Source organism: Anthonomus grandis, chromosome 10, assembly GCF_022605725.1.
Source record: "Anthonomus grandis grandis chromosome 10, icAntGran1.3, whole genome shotgun sequence".
Lineage (NCBI taxonomy): Eukaryota > Metazoa > Arthropoda > Insecta > Coleoptera > Curculionidae > Anthonomus > Anthonomus grandis.
Window position 1 is genome coordinate 7,723,540 of NC_065555.1, and position 19,533 is coordinate 7,743,072.

A 19,533-nucleotide genomic window follows, 5' to 3' on the forward strand; every position below is an offset into this window, starting at 1 on the left:
ATGCATTATTGTATTTTAGGTAAAAATGAGTTTTTTGAGATGCTACAAGATTACCGTCCGGCGGTCTTAGGAGGAACCGATCAAAGAAGTCCGGGGCCCTCTGAGTATTTAAGAGGCAAAGTAGATTCGGAAGAAGTTGTTGACGGGAACTCGCATGGGGGGAATTATCCCCAGAGTCCTAAAGTGAAGTCGAAACTTACGAGATTCTGGGGCAATAACACAAGTATTTCAAATGGTATGTTTAGGAGACAAATTATACGATAAGGCCTATAAAAGTTCATTATTCAGGTAGTCTTTATGGATATAATTTTTGTTTATTAAATTATTGAAAATTATTTTCATATATCGTAATTTGTGTAAGTAAGTTACGCAAGACAAACCATAATAATATTTAATGACTAAGGAGCTTGTAGGTGCCAGTATCCAAAAATCAAAAGAGAAAACACATCATATTGTTAATCTATTTCTATAAAAGAAAGATAAGCTGTTACACTAAGATATTGGCATCGAGTCAGTTGTTTCACTTTGATTAGTTAACGTTTAAAGGTTTATTCTCACTGCAAATGCGTAAAATATTACAACTTCCGATCGATTTGAAACCGTCTGTGCGAACATTAAATACGGGTTGAGTGGACTCCATGTTAAAAAAAGAAGAGCAAGAAAAATAACTTCACTTTTTTATGCCAGTGGGAAATGGAAAAATAAATAAAACATAAACAAAAAAATTTACAATACAACCTAAAAATTGGCGTATATTATTAATAGAGTTTAAAATTGTGTAATTATTTGCTACTTCAGGGCTTACTCTAAAATGGTCGAGAAATTCTATTCTATTAAATTGGGACACAGTTTCATCAAAATAGTTTTGATTTTTGGGCCTTATCCGTTCTTCAAGTAAATCTTCTGATAATTCTTCGACGATTCAAAATCACTCATTTCCTTAATGTGTATTTTTAGACTAATCCAATTAACCAATTTAATTAAACAATTTAAAATAATTATTTAATTATACAAAACGACAAAACACAAATGACAATTTAGAGGTTATGTTCATATTCCGAAGATTCCGGCATTGACTGGCTACACGAATTCTCTGACACTTTGCTTAAAATAAATCCGAAAACAAGTTGACTATCATATGACGAGCAGAAATTTGTGTAAGAACATCAAACTTTTTTGATTTGAAACCGATCAGAAGTTTCTGTGCGAACGCATTTTACTCTATTGCGCATGTATATTTGCCGAAAACTTGTTTCTTACTGCTGTGAGAACAAAGTGAGAGTGCTTATTGTATTTTGATTAAGTCGGTCATCGGTGTTTTTCTAACATCGATGTAACCTTTTGATGTCACCATCGATGTTTCATTGCGATGTCTCAGCACTAGTTACAAGTCTTGCAAATATATGAAATACGAAAAGTTCCGTCCAATAAACTCGCAAGTTTACGCGAACTTCCTTTAATCTACTGATGTCAGTCGGAACCTCACAAGTAACTTGTGTAAATTGCGCTTCATTCACCCCAACTAGTCGTTACGTGTAAGATGCAAGTAGTAGCCGGTACAGGTACAAGTACAGGCTCGAAAAGAGCTCGAGTTGCCTGGATACACGTTTGGGATTAGTAAGATAAACGTTTGGAATTAGTAGCTATGTTTAGTGAATCATTTCCAACATTTTTAATTAAGAGAGGAAGGAGAAGACTCTCTTCATAGACTAGGGACTCCCGATAAGTCCCGAACCCATAAAATTACCATCGATAAAGGATCTCAGTGGCTTCAAAGACAAAGGTAAAGGTAAAAAAAACTGTAGACCACATCATTGCGTTGTGCCCGTCACTTATGCCTCCTAGGCTCAAATATTTGGCATTCTTTAAGTTCCATCTCGCTTTCTTCCAGTAAAATTGTGGTTTGTTGCTTACTGAAAATGTATGTGATATAGGTAGAAGAGATTGAAGTTAAATGACCCCCATGATTATCCGACTTGATGCTTCTAGATTTCTTATTCTGGGAATATCTTTGGAGCTCGATTGTCTAAAATGTAGCCTTGAAATTTGGCTAATAAAAACCAGAACAAAAGCAATATGAGGAGAAATTTAAGTACGTAAGTTCTTAAACAATGAAAGAATTTGGGAACAGGCTTTATTTATTTCTATTAAACAATAGACAACATTTTAAAATACTACTATATTTTATTAATATGTTTTATTACAATTTTTATCCTAGTTTTCCGGATTTTTCCTAACAGTTTATTTTCACTTGCTTGTTTAATATTAGAAAATTTTGTTGAGTTTTGGTAATTATAAAAACAAAACATTGAAAATTTTAGTATTTAATAAAATTTTATTTTCACATCCAATACAATTACACCTTGGCTTCCTGCACTTCCTCTTCAGAGATCTTTATTATTATGTTTTATATCGGAAATGTAGGATCATGACTTGCAATAGAATTGTATTAATATTTTTTGTACGGGCGTAAAGTAGACTTTATTGCTACGTAGATTTGCAGACGTAAAGTAATATTTTATGGCCCGTCGGATTTTAAAGCAAAAATGGTATAAACTGTTAGACTTGTTAGTCTTCTGGCAATAATGAAAGTTTGAAATTGTTGATGATGTTCTTTATTACAGTGAAAAGCTTTATCAATTTTCAAAATTGGTAAAACATTGATAGACATCTAATAACTCGATTTTAAAGAACAAGTATCAAAGAAAATAGGTCGTGATTTTTAAATTCATAAAGCAGTTAAATATTTGTGCGAAATAAACATTTCTTGCCATTTCAGCAACGAGTTTCTTACTATTACTGTCACGCCATAACAATTTCATAAAACTTTCTTACACAAGCAATTGAGTGGGATTTTAACAGATGTTCAATATCGGGTTGGGTTATTTGGTTCATTGAAGTTTTCCACGTTTCTATTGGGAGAATATCATGTACTGTTCTTATGTTCAGAGAATCTCTTAAACTTAAAGTCACTATGTTTGGAATCATCAGCAAAGGTAGTCATTTTTCTTTCGTTGGGAACCGGAGCGAGGTCGTTCATATACACGTCCAGCTAACTTAGGGTTTGTGCGGAAATTAACGTATTAACTTGCAATAAGAAACCTGAGTTTCAAATCGGTCAAGTTTTTTCGTTCGCTCTTTAACTAGAGGTTTTGCTTATAATTTTTTAGTATAGGTCCATTATAGCTCCTAGTTTTAGCCAACAACTATTGAATAGCCACATCAAGTATTTGCAATTCCCCTAAACCCATAAAACGCTTTCTTCAGCAGCTTTTTGTGAGATACAATGTTAAAAGCTTTCGATAAGATGCAGAATACTGCCATAACTTCATCACCCATGCAGCATCTACTGCTGACCTAAATTGAATTGTTGCCCGAGTGCTGTTTTCCTCCATAAATTTCAGCGATAGTACTTTTACTAAACTTTTTATGATTTCTAAGCGACAAGGCGACTATTAAATTTCTATCATTGTGTGAAGATGGTGATTAAAAAATTTGACCCTTAAATGGGAAAATCAAGTCATTTAAGAAAATAGTAAAACGCCGAAATAACTGTGAATGCAACTCGTTAAAATAGTTAATGGACCGTTAATATTCTATTAGCTTATTGAATTCGTAACAAAAAGTTGATGTAAGTACCCGTGAAGCTTTTAAACTGAATCAGGCATAACCGATTAGTTAAAAGATATGAATAATACAAAAAAACAATTAGTTATATTATTTAAAATTAAGAAAAAAAGACAATTGTGAAAATGGGGAGTTTTTGATAAGTATAATTTGTCTTGAAGAAACATCATTACAGAAATATGTGTCAAGTGGTTTATGAAATCAGTTCTCGTTTGACAATAAATTTAGAGCATATACCTCATCCATCCATAAATATTGTTTTTCATTTGGTTTTAAGTTAAAAAATATATAAACTCCTAAAATCAAATAAAGAACCCCCTGTTAAGTCAATCACTTTCAGATTCAACTTGCTTTTCTATAAATAAAGCTTGAGCAGAAGATTTTTTTTGAAAGCTTATATTTTTTGAGGCATATCAGTTATATAATATACTATCATTGTCAAATATGTTCATATAAACCCAATATCTATGGCCAATTTATCTAATATGGGCTAAGTGATGCACATGGTCTGGCGACAATTAACATTATTAGACTCAAATTACGTTAATTAGGGAAACAGGTCTTAAGACTTGTAGCCAATATTTAATACGAAGAACTAAATGACACTATTTATTATTGAATGTTGAAATGGTGATTAAATAAATCAACAAATTAAGAATAATCCTGTATTCATATAAACAAGACGAGACAGAGATATTTTCGCGGTTTTCTTTATGCCTAACGAATATTTTAGCATATTCTGACAGACTTCTTTTGATTTTATATTATGACAATTATCAGTTACTTTGCGAGTAATTTAGCAAAACGTTTAATAATTTGATTAGGATTTGTAAGTGCTAGGAGCAATTGCTTACATTCAAAATAAATTCGAAGTTAACGGTTTTCAGTTTTTAAATACGAAAAAAATATTTTAGCTCACCCGAATAAACTAATGGTGACTATCCTTTTATAATTTAATATTCATTCCTGTCCTAATCTGATCGGACTTTGGATATTGCATATGATGACCTTGGCATTTTTTTTTTAAATAATAACCTATTCCGTCTTTGATTTTCTATATTTTGGATTCTGAAAGTTGCATGTTTTATGGTAACAGTAACCCATTTACACTGAATATTACTTGCTGAAGATTAACCAAGCAAATAAATAAGATGATCATTCGAAGTAAGATTTGCTCTACTTATTCCAGTTTCGGTATAGTAAATGTAGTCTTGAAGTTTGAATAATTCGGAAGAATAAAAATATTATGCAAGTAGATAAATAAATGGTTTCATCAAGATTAGTGGGAGATAATAACGTTCGGTTAATGAACTTATTTACTCCGATTTTACAATTTATTACCCAAGCAAGTAAAAGAAACTGAAGGTCAAGGCAAGTTTAAAAGAGAAGTCAAGGTATGGATTCTGAGTCAAGGTTTATCAATTTTTAATATTCTCGTAAACCTCAGGTATATGGGATAAAAAAAGTAAATTAATTTGAAATTTTCATTTAATAGACTGATTTGTTTTTTAGCGTTTTTTAACTATTGATATCAATTGTATTATTATGGTTTGTTTTTACATATTATTTGTAGCCTGTTTATACTCAACTAAGTACATCTTATAAAGCCTATATAATTAAAAAAGGAAAATTCTTTATAAAAATATTACGACATTTAAGATGTACTATCTCTCAAAGTACACTGTGCTTACTAAACTATAAATAGAGATCATTGAACTTGATGAAAATACAGAATAGTAAGCACAGTTAAAAAAACTATTTACATTAACTTTGATAAACAAAGTTTTCTATAAAATACTTTTGGATTCATCCTGTGCTATTGGAGTGAATATCTACACTCAAATGTGCCTAAATTCAAACATTAAGCTATTCAGTATAGAGGAAACTCCCTCATACAGATTGATATCTTAATGTACTATGTCACCAATATTGAGCAAAAAATGTTGGTTGAATTTTTGCAGTATTGTTGCCTAAAGAGAAATTTCTTGATTCAGTTTTAAACTACCTTACAACTATATTCCTTCCAAATTATTTATACTACATAGAACGATCCCCTAAAATCTGTTTTCGACTTGGCAATAGACAAAAAAGCCATAAGCTTGTCATGGTTTTTCTATCCTAATTATGACTAACCAAATCTTCAAACTTCTTTTGAGATACAAAATCAAACCAAAGACAAATCGAACAGGAAACATCTTTCGAAACTCAGTATGTTGTATTCGATTTGTTGCTGTAGTAAAACAATAGAAAAAAGTGATGTAAGAAAGAAATAGAAAAAAGATCCTATAAATCCCATAAACGAATTCTTTTACTATTTATCTATAAGTATATTTTGCATTTAACATTTTACATGCTAAATGAGGCAATTTAAATTATCTCTTGTTTTACTTGAAACTTTTATGATGCGGTGTATATTTTTTTTTATATAAACTACATGTACAGATTTTCAAAAAATTGAAATTGAAGTTGCAGGTGAATTAAATAAATTCAATTTATAAAGAATTAAAAGCTCAAATTGTCTATCTAGAGTATCTAACAATAATTCTCAAAAAAAAAATAGTTAAACTTTAAGAAACTAGTTTTTATTTTTTTCACCAGGCGTTACTTCAACAAACATGATAAAATCAACGCGACAAACCATGGATGACAGCATTGTCAGTACCGCTTCGTCGCAGAGTGTATTTTCCCAAGAGTCTGAAGAAATCTCTAGAAGGAGGGCATTCGCTCACTACGATTGCCAATCTTTAACCACGAATCTTAACTATTCGATAAGATTAAGGAGAAATCATTTAGCCAAAAGACGCAATACAACGACAGGAGCTTCTGCAGCTTCTATGCTACTGAAATCTTCTACACCTGATGGTAATTTATTAGTTATATTCTAATTTTACCATTTAAAGCTGTATGATTTATTATAATAAACTTATATCTTGTAGGTGATGCAGAAGACGATGTAGGTGATGGTCAATCCAATGAATTAGTTGAAAGCTGTCCGTTTTTCCGTAATGAGATTGGGGGAGAAGAGGAAAGAATTGTTAGTTTAACCAGGTTGCAAAATGGCGTTAAAAGTCATCGAAAACCTCTTCATAAACCACAATTGGCTTATGGAGTTTCTATATTGGAGTATCCTCCAGGTAAAAAATTTTAATATATTTTCCAGAACCCAATTAAATTAGATAGATTTATTAGATTTCATAAATACAAATACTTTTATAGGTGAAACTCATTGGAGACATTCTACTTGTCCGTACCAAAAATTTCCAAGGCCTATTGAAAACGTTGATCAAGGAGCGTTATATTATAGAAAATATTTTGCTGGACATGGTAAGATACTTGATATATTAAAAATATAAAATTTCAGTTACATAGGTTTTTCTCTTTTAATTTTGTTTGCCTAAAAGAAAACAACATAAAAGGAGATAACCAATTACTGACTAATTTATACAATACCGTACGTTCTTCTTGAATTCACAAAACGAAATAAATCAATGAGCAAGAGATGACATAACATAGTGTAACATTGACATTGAGAATAACCGAGAGTCGAGAATCGCTTTAAGTTATTTTTGTAAAATGAAAGTCATTTATAAATACGCCTCCACTGAACGACGACACCTTTGAATATTACAGCTTAAATTATAGCATTATATCAACTTGAATACTTTGATGGTTACAATGGTTTAACGAATATCACACCTACCTGTGTATTGTTTAAACATGATGACTAAACCAATTAGGGCAATTTAGCATGGTGAATTTGTGCTTTGGTTTGTGCACAGATATATTTTTGTTTTATTTGATTCTGAGGACATATGAGGAAAACCTTAATAGGTTTTTGCCTCCAAGAGGAGTCCAAGTCCATTGCAAAAAGACAATGAATGTTTTCATTAGGTTTTAAACAAAATGGGAGCATATATTATGCCTTAACCTATAATATATAGTTTCAGCTACGACTTAAATAACGAAAGTGGTGCAGCATTTGTTGATTTCACACATGCATTTAATTTAGTTCCCCATGACTTATTTTTTCTTTTTCAAAAAATGCAACTTTGGAATTTCATAGATTGAATTCACAGACTGCCTTTCGTCTAATGATCTTTTTATAGGAAATGTATTTCTTCCAGTATCCTCTTTCTCTGTCCCTATTCGTCTTGAGACTGGACCAATATACCTCAAGGTTTTTGTAGTTAAGTCTGTTTTGGTTTTTCTCATTTAAGATCTTAAATGAGAAAAACCATGAATAATAAATTATGAATAAAATGCATTTATCTAAAATCTATTTAGTGTTTAGTTAATAGTGAATCCAAATATAATTATGAACTTTCTCTTCTTATTATTTTTTATTTAAGGATCTCTCCTATCTCACGGTGAACATCAATATTTTTGGCAAATTTTGCCTTACAGGCACATTTGCTCCGACTGAAATCTGCTCTATGTATATCATATTTTTCCTAGATCTTTAAATTACCTAATTTAATTATGCTATTCTTTGTACAGACTCATATTAAATTAATAGTGTACAGCAAGTTTGAATAACTTATTGTAGGAATGTCTGTTTCCCTTTGTTTCAAAATCAATTGCGGTTTCAGATCATCAAAACTGGTTCGGAATGGACGAACAATTGGGTCCGATCGCGATATCAATAAAGCGTGAGAAAGTTATCCATCCTGAAAATCAGCTTACGACTACGCTTACCCAATATCAGTATAGGTAAGTTTTTTTTATATATATTTATTATCCGATAAAAACACAATCTCGTAAGATTACTAAAAACAACCACATTGATAACAATATTGATAACAGCCATATTGTGCAGACAAAATATTCATATTTAATATGTTGATCTTGTAATATTGGTTGTTTGGGTGGATTAAATTTAACTTGATGGCTGATCTTCGTTAGTTGTCAATTCTATTTAAAGAAGCATCGATTAAATATATTAATAATAAAAAACAAAATTAGAACTTGAAAAACCCTAATGTGTAAAATTCAATTGCTTATGACATCTAGTAACACATTTTGACAATATTTAATGACGAATATATTAGAATAAGGACCTAATAAATTATTACCTTCTCTCTGCTCTCGATTTTTTATTAGACCAAGTTAGCAGACATTACATTAAGGATAAGATCATTTCAGTCTATAGCCAGCTGTCTGATCTATGAGTATATTCACTTTGGTAGTAGCAAGATCTTCATTAGATTTAGCAAGATCTTCATGCTACTGTAATGTTTTTGTATAAAGGTTTTTTCATAAAACTAAAAACATGAATGCACCTTTATTTTGCAACTAAAACGAATTTGTCTTCCAAATCAACTGTATTTAAAAAACATACATGTTGGAGTACATCCGTTATAACGGATACTATGCATTATGAGGAATGATATTGCAGAAAGGAATTTTTTGAATGAAGTTCAATCTGGCACCTTACGCAAATAAATTTTCTTTTGGATTTACAAAATCTACATACTTTATCTGCAGCTGTTTATTCCGGAAGATGGTTTTTGCCATCATACCTAACATCCTGGAGGAGATCTGGTATGATTTTAGCACCACTTGAAGGTTTCCCATAGGTTTTCAAAAAATGAAGTGCTTAATATCTTTGAAATGTATAAATTTACAATGCAATCGTCTTAAGGGTGCAGTTTTTTCATGGATGACAATTGGCCACCACCGTATTTACGCAATCGAATTCTTGCCCTATAATACGATATCAACTAATCAATTTTATCGACTCCTTTCATTCCTCTATTGTATTCTGGACAAATATGGGGTTGCGGTACCATTATTTTCTCTGTTTTCTTCTCTGGACTACTATCCTGAATCTAAGGGGTTGCACAGAAACCTTTATCAGCCAAATAAATTTAGCGATGAGAAATAGTTATCGAAGAACAATTTGTAGTTACTATGAGAACATCTGCTGACTTTATAACTGAAAAGACAACGTCTCCTCCAATATCAAAATTGTTTAAAGTAGTGTTTCCCATATATGGGATCGTGCTCTCATCTATTGACAAATTTTCCTCTAGACCATCATACATTTGAAATGTTCTATCCAGTTGTGTAATAATGACACGAGGTTTATATAAACGATCGTTTTTATCCATCTGGATGTTATCATTTAAATGAAGATGTCTTAGAACCTGCTTAAATCTATTAAGGCGTATGATTTCACATCATTTTTTCGGGACTAATATAAATGCGTATTCGGAATTCAGCAATAGTTAAATTAAGAGGTTTTTTCGTCTGCAATGCATATAAATTTGATCGCTGAACAATTTCATTTAATAAGTCTTTAGTGAAAAATAAATGAAAGGAATCAATTGGTGTTTTACACTCAGTGGCTGCATTGCTTGGTGGCTTTGGCGTATAAGTTTTGTTTATCTTGTAATTAAGAATAGCAGTTTTTTATACTATATACTATTTTCCTATTTCCATTTTGTATATAGCAATACATGACACACGGTAAAAGCTAAAACGGTAAACATTAGAGTCAATACCTATACATTTCGACTATAGATAATTTTAGAGACGCGTATAGACTCGAGATTAAATTTTTTTCGCGAAAATCGGCTGTAATTTTCAAACTAAACTCTGTATCACCATGTGTCATCATTGACGTACATTCTCCCGAAATACATTTATTGAGTTTCAAGGAACTTTTAACTGCCTTAATGTTTTTTTTATTTGCGTCTGATTTTGTTAATGAATTTTTAATTAAAAAAAATAATTGAGTGAATGTGGAAAAGAATAAGTTGATTAAATTTATTAACACAACTTTTCTTTCTAGTGCCCTAAAGGTTGGTTTAAATTCGACCAAAACATCGACAAGTTTATAGGTTTATTGTAACCTGATATAAACACCCACCACATTTTATAAAATTAATATACACAACGTTTAATAATCTAAATTGAGATCCCTATTTATATCATCGACATTTTTAATTCTTTCGTACTTTAAATGTATGACCTATTTCGCTGCACCTTTATTATGACTCGTAGTGAAAGGAAGATTAAGTTTACGTTAACCACTATGAGAATAACATATGAATAACAAAGATGATATATTTCTTTTACAAAGATACGACGTTTAATATATTCTGCGCCTTTCTCACGTTCTTATTATTAGTGTTAGTTTATAATAATATTATGAGGAAAGTTATATTTGTGGGCAAAAAGTTAAAAATCACATTTTATAGCACACATTGTTTCTTATGGGAGAAACACACTTTAATAGTCTTTTCAAGCAGTCTCTTTAATTGATCCCAGAGATTCAAAGAATACTCAGTCAATTAAAAAATTAAAGGAGAAATGTCTATTATTTATAAAAATTAATAGTTCTTTTCAATTCTGATCGAATACTTACAAAAATAATTGAAATTTTTTCTCTTTTTAACATTTATTATAGTTTACTATATATAGTTGTAGACAAAAATAATTTTGTTGACTATGTTGGATTGATTTTCTAAAAATATATACGATGTAAGACTACAAAATCCTGAAAATCCAAACCTTTATAAAAATGGGTTTTATAAAAATCCCTTTCACCTTAATATATTTTAAATTTTCTGTCGTAAACAAATTTAGCCGGGAAATATGTTAGTCGACGAAGTATTGTTTAATTTTCCATCGGAAATTTAAACATGATTTTCATACTCTTACAAGTGGAAAATAAATCTGCAAGCGTTGCACTTAAGATTTTTCTGCTAAAATAAATAATTCAATTATTATTGGGTTCATGTGTAATTTATACTTTTTTTGGTATTTGTTTCAAAAATTACACAATAATAATAATACAGAATCTTATGGGGCTTCCAGATATCTTGTAAGCATTCAAAAAAAAGTTTTAGCGTAGTGATACAATCAAATTTTCAATCAATATTAAGATCTTTTTTTATTAATATTTAATAGTCACTAATACAAATTTGTGCTGAAATTGAGCTTTAAAATTCCACGTTCGCTCTGTAATAAACTAAACTTAATCGCAAACACAAAAGTTCATTTTGCAAACTTTGTCATGTAGCTCTAGCCTACTTTCTGAATATAATTTCTGAACCAAAAAAAAAACTGGAAAAAACTCATGATCAGGTGCTATAAGTTCATTAAAAATATTTGATATGTTTGTTAAATGACGTTGATTTCACTCATAAAATATTATAGAATCATCGATTAGCGGTTTTTAGGACCTCCTCGGTTTCCAATATCTTCCCGTTATTTCTCGCGAAATATTTCTTTAAATTTACTTATAATTTAAACAGTCTCTTTTGTACCTACTTTATACAGGGTGATTTTTATAAGAAGGTCATGCTTTTGGGGGATGATAGGGGACGTTCAAATATAACTTTTGATATAAGACACTAGGGGCGGAAATGCCTCAGAAGCAAAATACAGCGGGTTAAAGTTTTTAAAAAAATTAAGAAATAAATTTTTAGTTTTTTGACTATTTAAGATATCGGTGTCAAATTTTCTCAACAAAGCTACCTAATAAAGATGCTTTAAATGTAAAAAGTAAATGTTTTAGTTTCAACCAGTGGCGTAGATCAGATAGGCATTGGAGTCATTTTTTAATAAAAAAAAATAGTACGCCACTGATAATCAAAAATTTTAAGAATCCTTGGTTTATTTAACAGAAAAAAAGGTATCCTGCATCTTTTTCCCAAAAGGCACCATTTTATCAGAATTTAAAAATAAATAACTTTAATAAAAACTAAGGAAAAAAAAATTATTGGATAACGTTAAAAAATACTAAATAATAAATAATAATAATTAATAATTAATTTAAAAGGTGCTCAAAGTGGCCGCCATTTTGTTGGATACAGAGCCTGCAGCGTAATGTTAAATTGTCGTGAATTTTCTGAATAACTTCACCCCTATCTTTAATTTCGCCTGCAGCTACTGCAATGCGAGCCAAAAGATCATGTTCATCTGGCACAGGTGTAGAATAAATAAGTTGGTCCAAATGACCCCACAAATAAAAATCACAGGGATTTAAATCGGGCGAGCGCGCTGGCCAAGCCACTGGGCCTCCCCTCCCAATCCAACGTCTAGGATATCTTTGGTTCAAATATTCCCTGACAACGCGATAGTGTGCCGGACAACCATCATGTTGAAGCCACATTATTTGCCGAACATCCACTGGCACATCTTCTAAAAGTTCAGGCAGTACATCTCGAAGAAAAATCAAATAATTCCCTGCAATGAGACGTCTTGGCAAAATGTACGGACCAATCAAGTTCTCCCCTACAATGCCTGCCCAAACATTCACAGAGAATTTTTGTTGGTAGCCACGGATAAATTTAGCATGAGGGTTTTCATCAGCCTAGACATGATTGTTTCTTGGGTTGAAATGTCCCTTTCGGCAAAACGTTGATTCGTCACTAAACAAAATAGCTTGGCGAATGTCTGGGTGTTCAGCCCCTTGTTGAAGATACCAAGTGGCAAACGCGAACATAGCATAGTCTTGGGGCAACAGATGCTGAACCTTTTGTTTTTTAAATGGATAAAGGTGGTTATCATGCAAAACTTTCCAAACCAACGTTTGGCTTATCCTCAGGTGATCAGCAATTTTTAGGGTACTTGTATTTGGGTCCTCTTCAATATTGTGAAGTATTTCCTCCTCAACATTATCACGAATAGGTCTTGCATGAACTCTTATGCCTGGGTTCACCTAAAACAAAAAGTACATGTTAATTTTTTGTTTTTATTTTTTTTAAGTAGGTACTTACTTGTAATTGTCCTCTCTCACGTAGACTCCTGTCGACCTTAAGAAAAAATCTTCTCTCTGGGACCATTCGATTGGGAAAACATTCAGCATAAATCGCGCGAGCCAATACAGCATTTCCTCTAGATTCACCAAGGGTTAAATGCATATCTGCCAATTCATTCCACGTAAATCGCTCCATAACATTCAAAATAAAGCAACGGCAGAACAACTACCTTATTTAAATTAATCAGGAAAATGATTTTATAACAAAGTTTTGATTCGTATGTCAAAAATATCCTAGCAACCGTCAAAGCTATTAGTTATTTAGTTATCATGTTCCTCTTTGCAATTTGCGTGGCATTGAGTTAGCAGATATGCACACTCGGCGAATTCGATGAGTTCGTGCGAGACCAAATACCGAAATTAAAGATAGGGGTGAAGTTATTCAGAAAATTCAGGACAATTTAACATTACGCTGCAGGCTCTGTATCCAACAAAATAGCGGCCACTTTGAGCACCTTTTAAATTAATTATTAATTATTATTATTTATTATTTAGTATTTTTTAACGTTATCCAATAATTTTTTTTTCCTTAGTTTTTATTAAAGTTATTTATTTTTAAATTCTGATAAAATGGCGCCTTTTGGGAAAAAGATGCAGGATACCTTTTTTTCTGTTAAATAAACCAAGGATTCTTAAAATTTTTGATTATCAGTGGCGTACTATTTTTTTTTATTAAAAAATTACTCTAATGCCTATCTGATCTATGCCACTGGTTGCAATTAAAACATTTACTCTTTACATTTAAAGCATCTTTATTAGGTAGCTTTATTGAGAAAATTTGACACCGATATCTTAAACAGTCAAAAAACTAAAAATTCATTTCTTAATTTTTTTAAAAACTTTAACTCCCTGTATTTTACTTCTGAGGCATTTCCGACCCATAGTGTCTTATATCAAAAGTTATATTTGAACGTCCCCTATCATCCCCCAAAAGCATGACCTTCTTATAAAAATCACCCTGTATACCTACGGTTTAATAAAATAAAGCATACGCCTATTTTCATTTAAGTACCTAGTAGTCAACGCAAAAAGTTCCACGGTCAGTTAATATATTCTCGTATTTCCGTCTGTTATGTCTAAGGATTTTGCATACACAACAATGGCAGGAAGCCCGGTTTTGCTTTCATTTTTTATGTCTACTACTGTTTGAAAAGATTCAGTCTTATCTGATTATTATATTTTGTTTGACCAAGTATATTATAATTTAGTGTAGTTTCTTAACAATTATTAAAAAAATAAAATCAATCAGTAGTAGCATTTGTAAAACTTCAGAACTTGAACTGATAAAATTTCGTATATTTTTTCAATTCATTATATATTTATATTTGTTTGTCAAGTTAAATTTTGTCTTTTATTAGTAATATATAGGGCAATATAATAAAATAAACATGCAAGCCAAGAAGTAATAAAAATATTTCTTGTTTTTCCTAGCCTTTTCTTTATAATAGCAACAATTTAGGTTTATTTTCACTTTCGATTAAATTGACGCATAACAAAAATTTCACAATTAGAATTCACACTCAAAGGATTTACCTAATCCTTATATTTCAATTTTAAATCGTTTTTGATGTTTACATTTTTTGTTCCGATTACTAAACGTATCGTACTTTGGTATTAGATTATTATTTTTGAACAGTTTTGTTAGAGTTGTAATAGTTTGTGTTATGAGATTTATTTTATTTTCTATTTTTTATTAAGTTAATGTTATGGTAGATTTACGTATGTAGTTGTAGGCATTTGTATCATAAATGTGGATTTTACTCTTTTGGAATATAGCATTAACGGTAAAATTCTTAGGCGTATTTTGTTTCTTAAAATTAATTTTACCGAGAAAATTAGGCATATTTTCCATAGGTTTTCTTAACTTTTTAAATTTTAGTCACACATTTTGTATTAAATGTTTTAGTTTTAAACCATAAGGTCTTAACATAAACATAAATAATTTTACTATAAGTATACAATCTTAATATACTATATAGTGTTAATAAATACGTTAAAATCATTAGCGCAGTGAAAAAGTTCTTACTGCAATCAAAATCGAAATGTTTATCATGTTCAATGCAGGATGTATTAATTATTGGCGATATTGTTTATTCTACCTGGATAAAATCAATAAACAGGATACGTATTACCAACAATGTTATCACCCTTTATTATTTTTATCTTTATTTTATGATATTACTCGTCTCTACTTCCTGTAAATATAATGAAACGTTTATTTGAAGAACAACACATGCCTAAATATCCTTATTTTGGGGATCCAAGTAACACTACACTGTTAGAATACGGTGAATACGGAAGATCTCAGAAGGATTTCCGCAAAATAATTAAATTATTTATTACTATACAGAATTACCTAAAATATAAATAGGGATTGATAGTTTATATTGGAAGAATAAGGAAAACTTAATTAAATAGAATAAGGGAACAAGAATAAAAGTGATGTACGATTTCTCTTATAGACTGAGAGGTCCTGTGCAAGTTCGTTTTTTACATATCGGCTATATCGCTCGTATAATGGTAAAATAACTACGATATCAAATGAGATTTAAATGAAAATAATGCCTTGTTAATAGGATTTACTACTTCATTCGGAAATAAATGTATCAATTCTCTTTTGGAACCAGGTGGACCGTGAAAAACAATAAGTTTATCTGTCGATGCTGGTCAGGTTTAATAATTTCTTGATCATCCATTGAACTATCTAAAAATATAAAAATAAGAAATGAAATAAATAGACTTAAAATGTACTATATTTTAAATTTCAAAATATAAGTACAGTATTTTAAACGATTAAAAGGGGCGAAATATCCCAAAGCATAAATTGTTAATATAATTATTGAGAGTTTTAAGTAAAGTTTACTAAAACTACTAACAAAAAATTTAAAAAACTCTTTTGCTCTTGACATATTTGTTAGAACTGCCGGGTAACAAAAGTATTTTTTCTTTAGGAGATAGAAAACCAACTTTCGCACGAGCGTCTGCTAAACCTGACAGTTATTCGGTACTTCTGGATATTGTATAAAACACAGAAGACTTGTACAAAACAAATTGATAAAAAATGAAAATATTTCTCTTACCTGGATCCACTGAATACCGAATATGAAAACTCCGCGTAGCTTTCTCTACCCTTTGTTATGATAACCACTTGATTATTATTAGTGAGATTAATAAATGAATAATGAATTAACAAGCAAATGTCCCGATTAAATAACTACATTATCACCAAATTTTCCTAATTGAAGAAAAAAAAAATTGCTGCCAAATTCTATATATTATAAAAATAAAATAAATAAATAAATAAATAGCTCTTTACTTTCAACAGTTACTTACAAAATATGTTTTATTCTAACTTTACATTTAATGTGTTATAATTTACATAAACCCTTTAATGATATTTCTAAGCACTAACTTATTTTATTCTTTTAGGTTAGTTATTCGAACCTCTGAGCTACAAACTCTTAGAGGAGCTGTGTTAGAAGATGCCATTCCGAATGTAAAAGCCTCGAATAGTCCAAAAACCCTCAATACCAAAGAAGTCTTAGAATATGTTACGCCTGAAATACAACTTAGCTGCTTAAGGCTTGGTTTAAATAATCAAACCACCGTGGATCAATTGCTTAAATTAGATGAGCAAGGATTAACTAATAATTATAAGGTAAATTGCTACATCATTTTATAGAAGTATTTATAAGTTGCTACTAATAAGGCTTCTTTCTAAAACTACCAGAAACATTTGAATTATTTAACAATAATGAGAGTTTTTGTATTAAGGTGGGAATAATGTACTGTAAAGCAGGCCAGTCAACAGAAGAGGAAATGTACAATAACCAAGATGCCGGACCAGCATTTACAGAGTTTCTGGAAACTATCGGTAAAAAGGTCAAACTTCAAGGCTTTGATAAGTATAAAGCTGGATTAGATACCAAAGGTTCGTAAATACGTTGTACTGAAAAATGTTAATTATGAATAAAAAAAATATATTATATTACTAATTGCATTTAATTGCTGTTTATTAATTAGCTATTTCATTCTTTTCATTTACAGCGGATTCTACGGGTTTTTATTCTGTATACGCCCAATATCAAGAATGTGAGATTATGTTTCATGTATCTACGATGTTGCCATTTACGCCAAATAACCGACAACAACTTTTGAGGAAAAGACATATCGGCAATGATATTGTTACGATCGTATTTCAGGTATGTTTAATGGTATTTATTAAATTAACTTTTAATTTAATTAAAGTCGTTATCTTGTATAAATTCTCCTATTATATTTATGGCCGTCTGGAGTATATTTATCTGTCTTAATTGAATAATAAATTTTAAGACTCTTGTATCATTCATATGTTAATTATAGTTATTTTAGGCATAATATGAATAATACGATGTCGTTCTAACTTCCAAGTAATTTGACGTACCAACGACGTCTTAACAGGGATTTTCAAAAAAGTCTCTGGTTTTCAAAGATTTTTAGAGACACATTTACGTGATCCAAAATAAGTACAATTATATTCAGTACAAGACGTACAAGAAAAGAATTGACAATAATAAAAATGCAAAAATAATAAGAATATTTATAAATAATATACTAAAAACAATCAAATTTTTAATAAATATAAGAATGTTGACAAATGAATTGGCCAGATTAGTATAACACAAATAAATTCTCTTAAGGATACGATATTGTGAGTACCTGTTCGTTTAGATGTTCTCTACTTGCTTTTATCATAGGAAAAGCTAAAAATAAAACCATTACCATCTTTAGGCGTCATCTTGGAAATCAGGGAAAATTTTATGAAAATTAGATAAAGAAATTTTTGAGAGCAATATATTTTTGTTTAATACAACTAAGAAAAACTTGAATTCGTCATAAAAACAAGAGAAATTTGCAGTTTCCTAGTAAGACTATAAAATAGATATCTTCCGTTATATTAAATTATTCTTTAATAGAAAAATGCTTTGAAATACATATACGTTTGGAATAATTAAATTTCCTTGCAGGAAAAGTATAAAACAGAAATCATGAACTGGAATTATTCTACTAAACTATTTCTTATAGCGTTGTTATACGGGGGTTCCCAAAAGTATACGTCCAAACGGAAGGAAGCGATACCGGAGGCCATTTGCAATAAATCAATCATATATATTATTATCCAACGGTTTAAAAGTTATTACAATTTTTCTGATATTTATAAATATTGCTTCATGCATCATGTACAAAAATAATTTATTTGCTTGTTATTTGGTGCAAGTGTGGCCCGAAAGAGTGCACCGTTTGATAAATATGATTTTGATGCTAAATTATGTTTCTTTTAGGATTAATAATTTGCGTTTAAAGTGAGGCTGACAGAAACAAAATTTACTTCAAAATAACTATCTGGAAAAGTTCTATCCCCATAGAAAAAGTCTGTGGGGTTCAGATCAGGTGATCGAGGCGGTCATTGGATAGTTCCTTCCTATCCTTAGGAAAGCCGTTAAGTTATCCTGAAAGCTCGAATGGTCCAATTAATTTGCTCATAGATTGACTGAAAACTGACGCTGAGAACGATAATTTCTCACGATTTAGGATTAACCTAGTCCCAATAATGTAAATTGTGTATATTAGAATCCCTGTTTTTTTTTAAATCCTTTCGTTATTCCGCAATTTTTTTAAAAAAAATTCAGGGTCTTGTTTATTACGATGCATCATTTTTAAAAATTATTTAAAAAACCTTTATTTGACCGTATGAAAATCTGAATTAAATAATATAACTTTTTCTGATAGATGTTAATTTTTAATCGTACATGTTCTTTATAGCAGCATCAAATCAAATGCAAAAATTGGCAAGTATAACTTAAACACATTGAACAATTATCATTTTCTAAGTAGTGGCAGTAGCAATTATGCGTGCAATTAATACCTTTGAAAAGGTACACTCTTCAAGGCAATAATCGGAGCAAATAGCAAGCAAATACGTGAGGATAATATTTTTCTAATTTTTTTACAGAATACACGACACTATTTTTATAAAAAACACAAAAACGGTAAGAACTTTAAAACCATTAACAATACGATAATAATATATACAGTTTTTTTTTATTGCAAATGACTTCCTCTTTCGCCTTCTTTTGTTTGGACGTCTACTTTAAGGA

At 30.4% G+C, this 19,533-nt stretch overlaps 1 protein-coding gene across 3 annotated transcripts in view; it reads left to right on the forward strand.

The window, feature by feature from the left end:
- The window catches only part of LOC126740941 (signal-induced proliferation-associated 1-like protein 2), a 90,801-nt gene that overhangs the window by 49,117 nt on the left and 22,151 nt on the right, over window positions 1–19,533 (forward strand). For all 3 annotated transcript variants that reach the window (XM_050447140.1, XM_050447141.1, XM_050447142.1), the window contains exons 4-11: window positions 20–235; window positions 6,226–6,489; window positions 6,564–6,761; window positions 6,844–6,951; window positions 8,217–8,337; window positions 16,826–17,054; window positions 17,171–17,327; window positions 17,444–17,598. In XM_050447140.1, coding sequence (XP_050303097.1) covers window positions 20–235; window positions 6,226–6,489; window positions 6,564–6,761; window positions 6,844–6,951; window positions 8,217–8,337; window positions 16,826–17,054; window positions 17,171–17,327; window positions 17,444–17,598 — 1,448 coding nt within the window. The remainder of the gene's footprint in view (window positions 1–19; window positions 236–6,225; window positions 6,490–6,563; window positions 6,762–6,843; window positions 6,952–8,216; window positions 8,338–16,825; window positions 17,055–17,170; window positions 17,328–17,443; window positions 17,599–19,533) is intronic.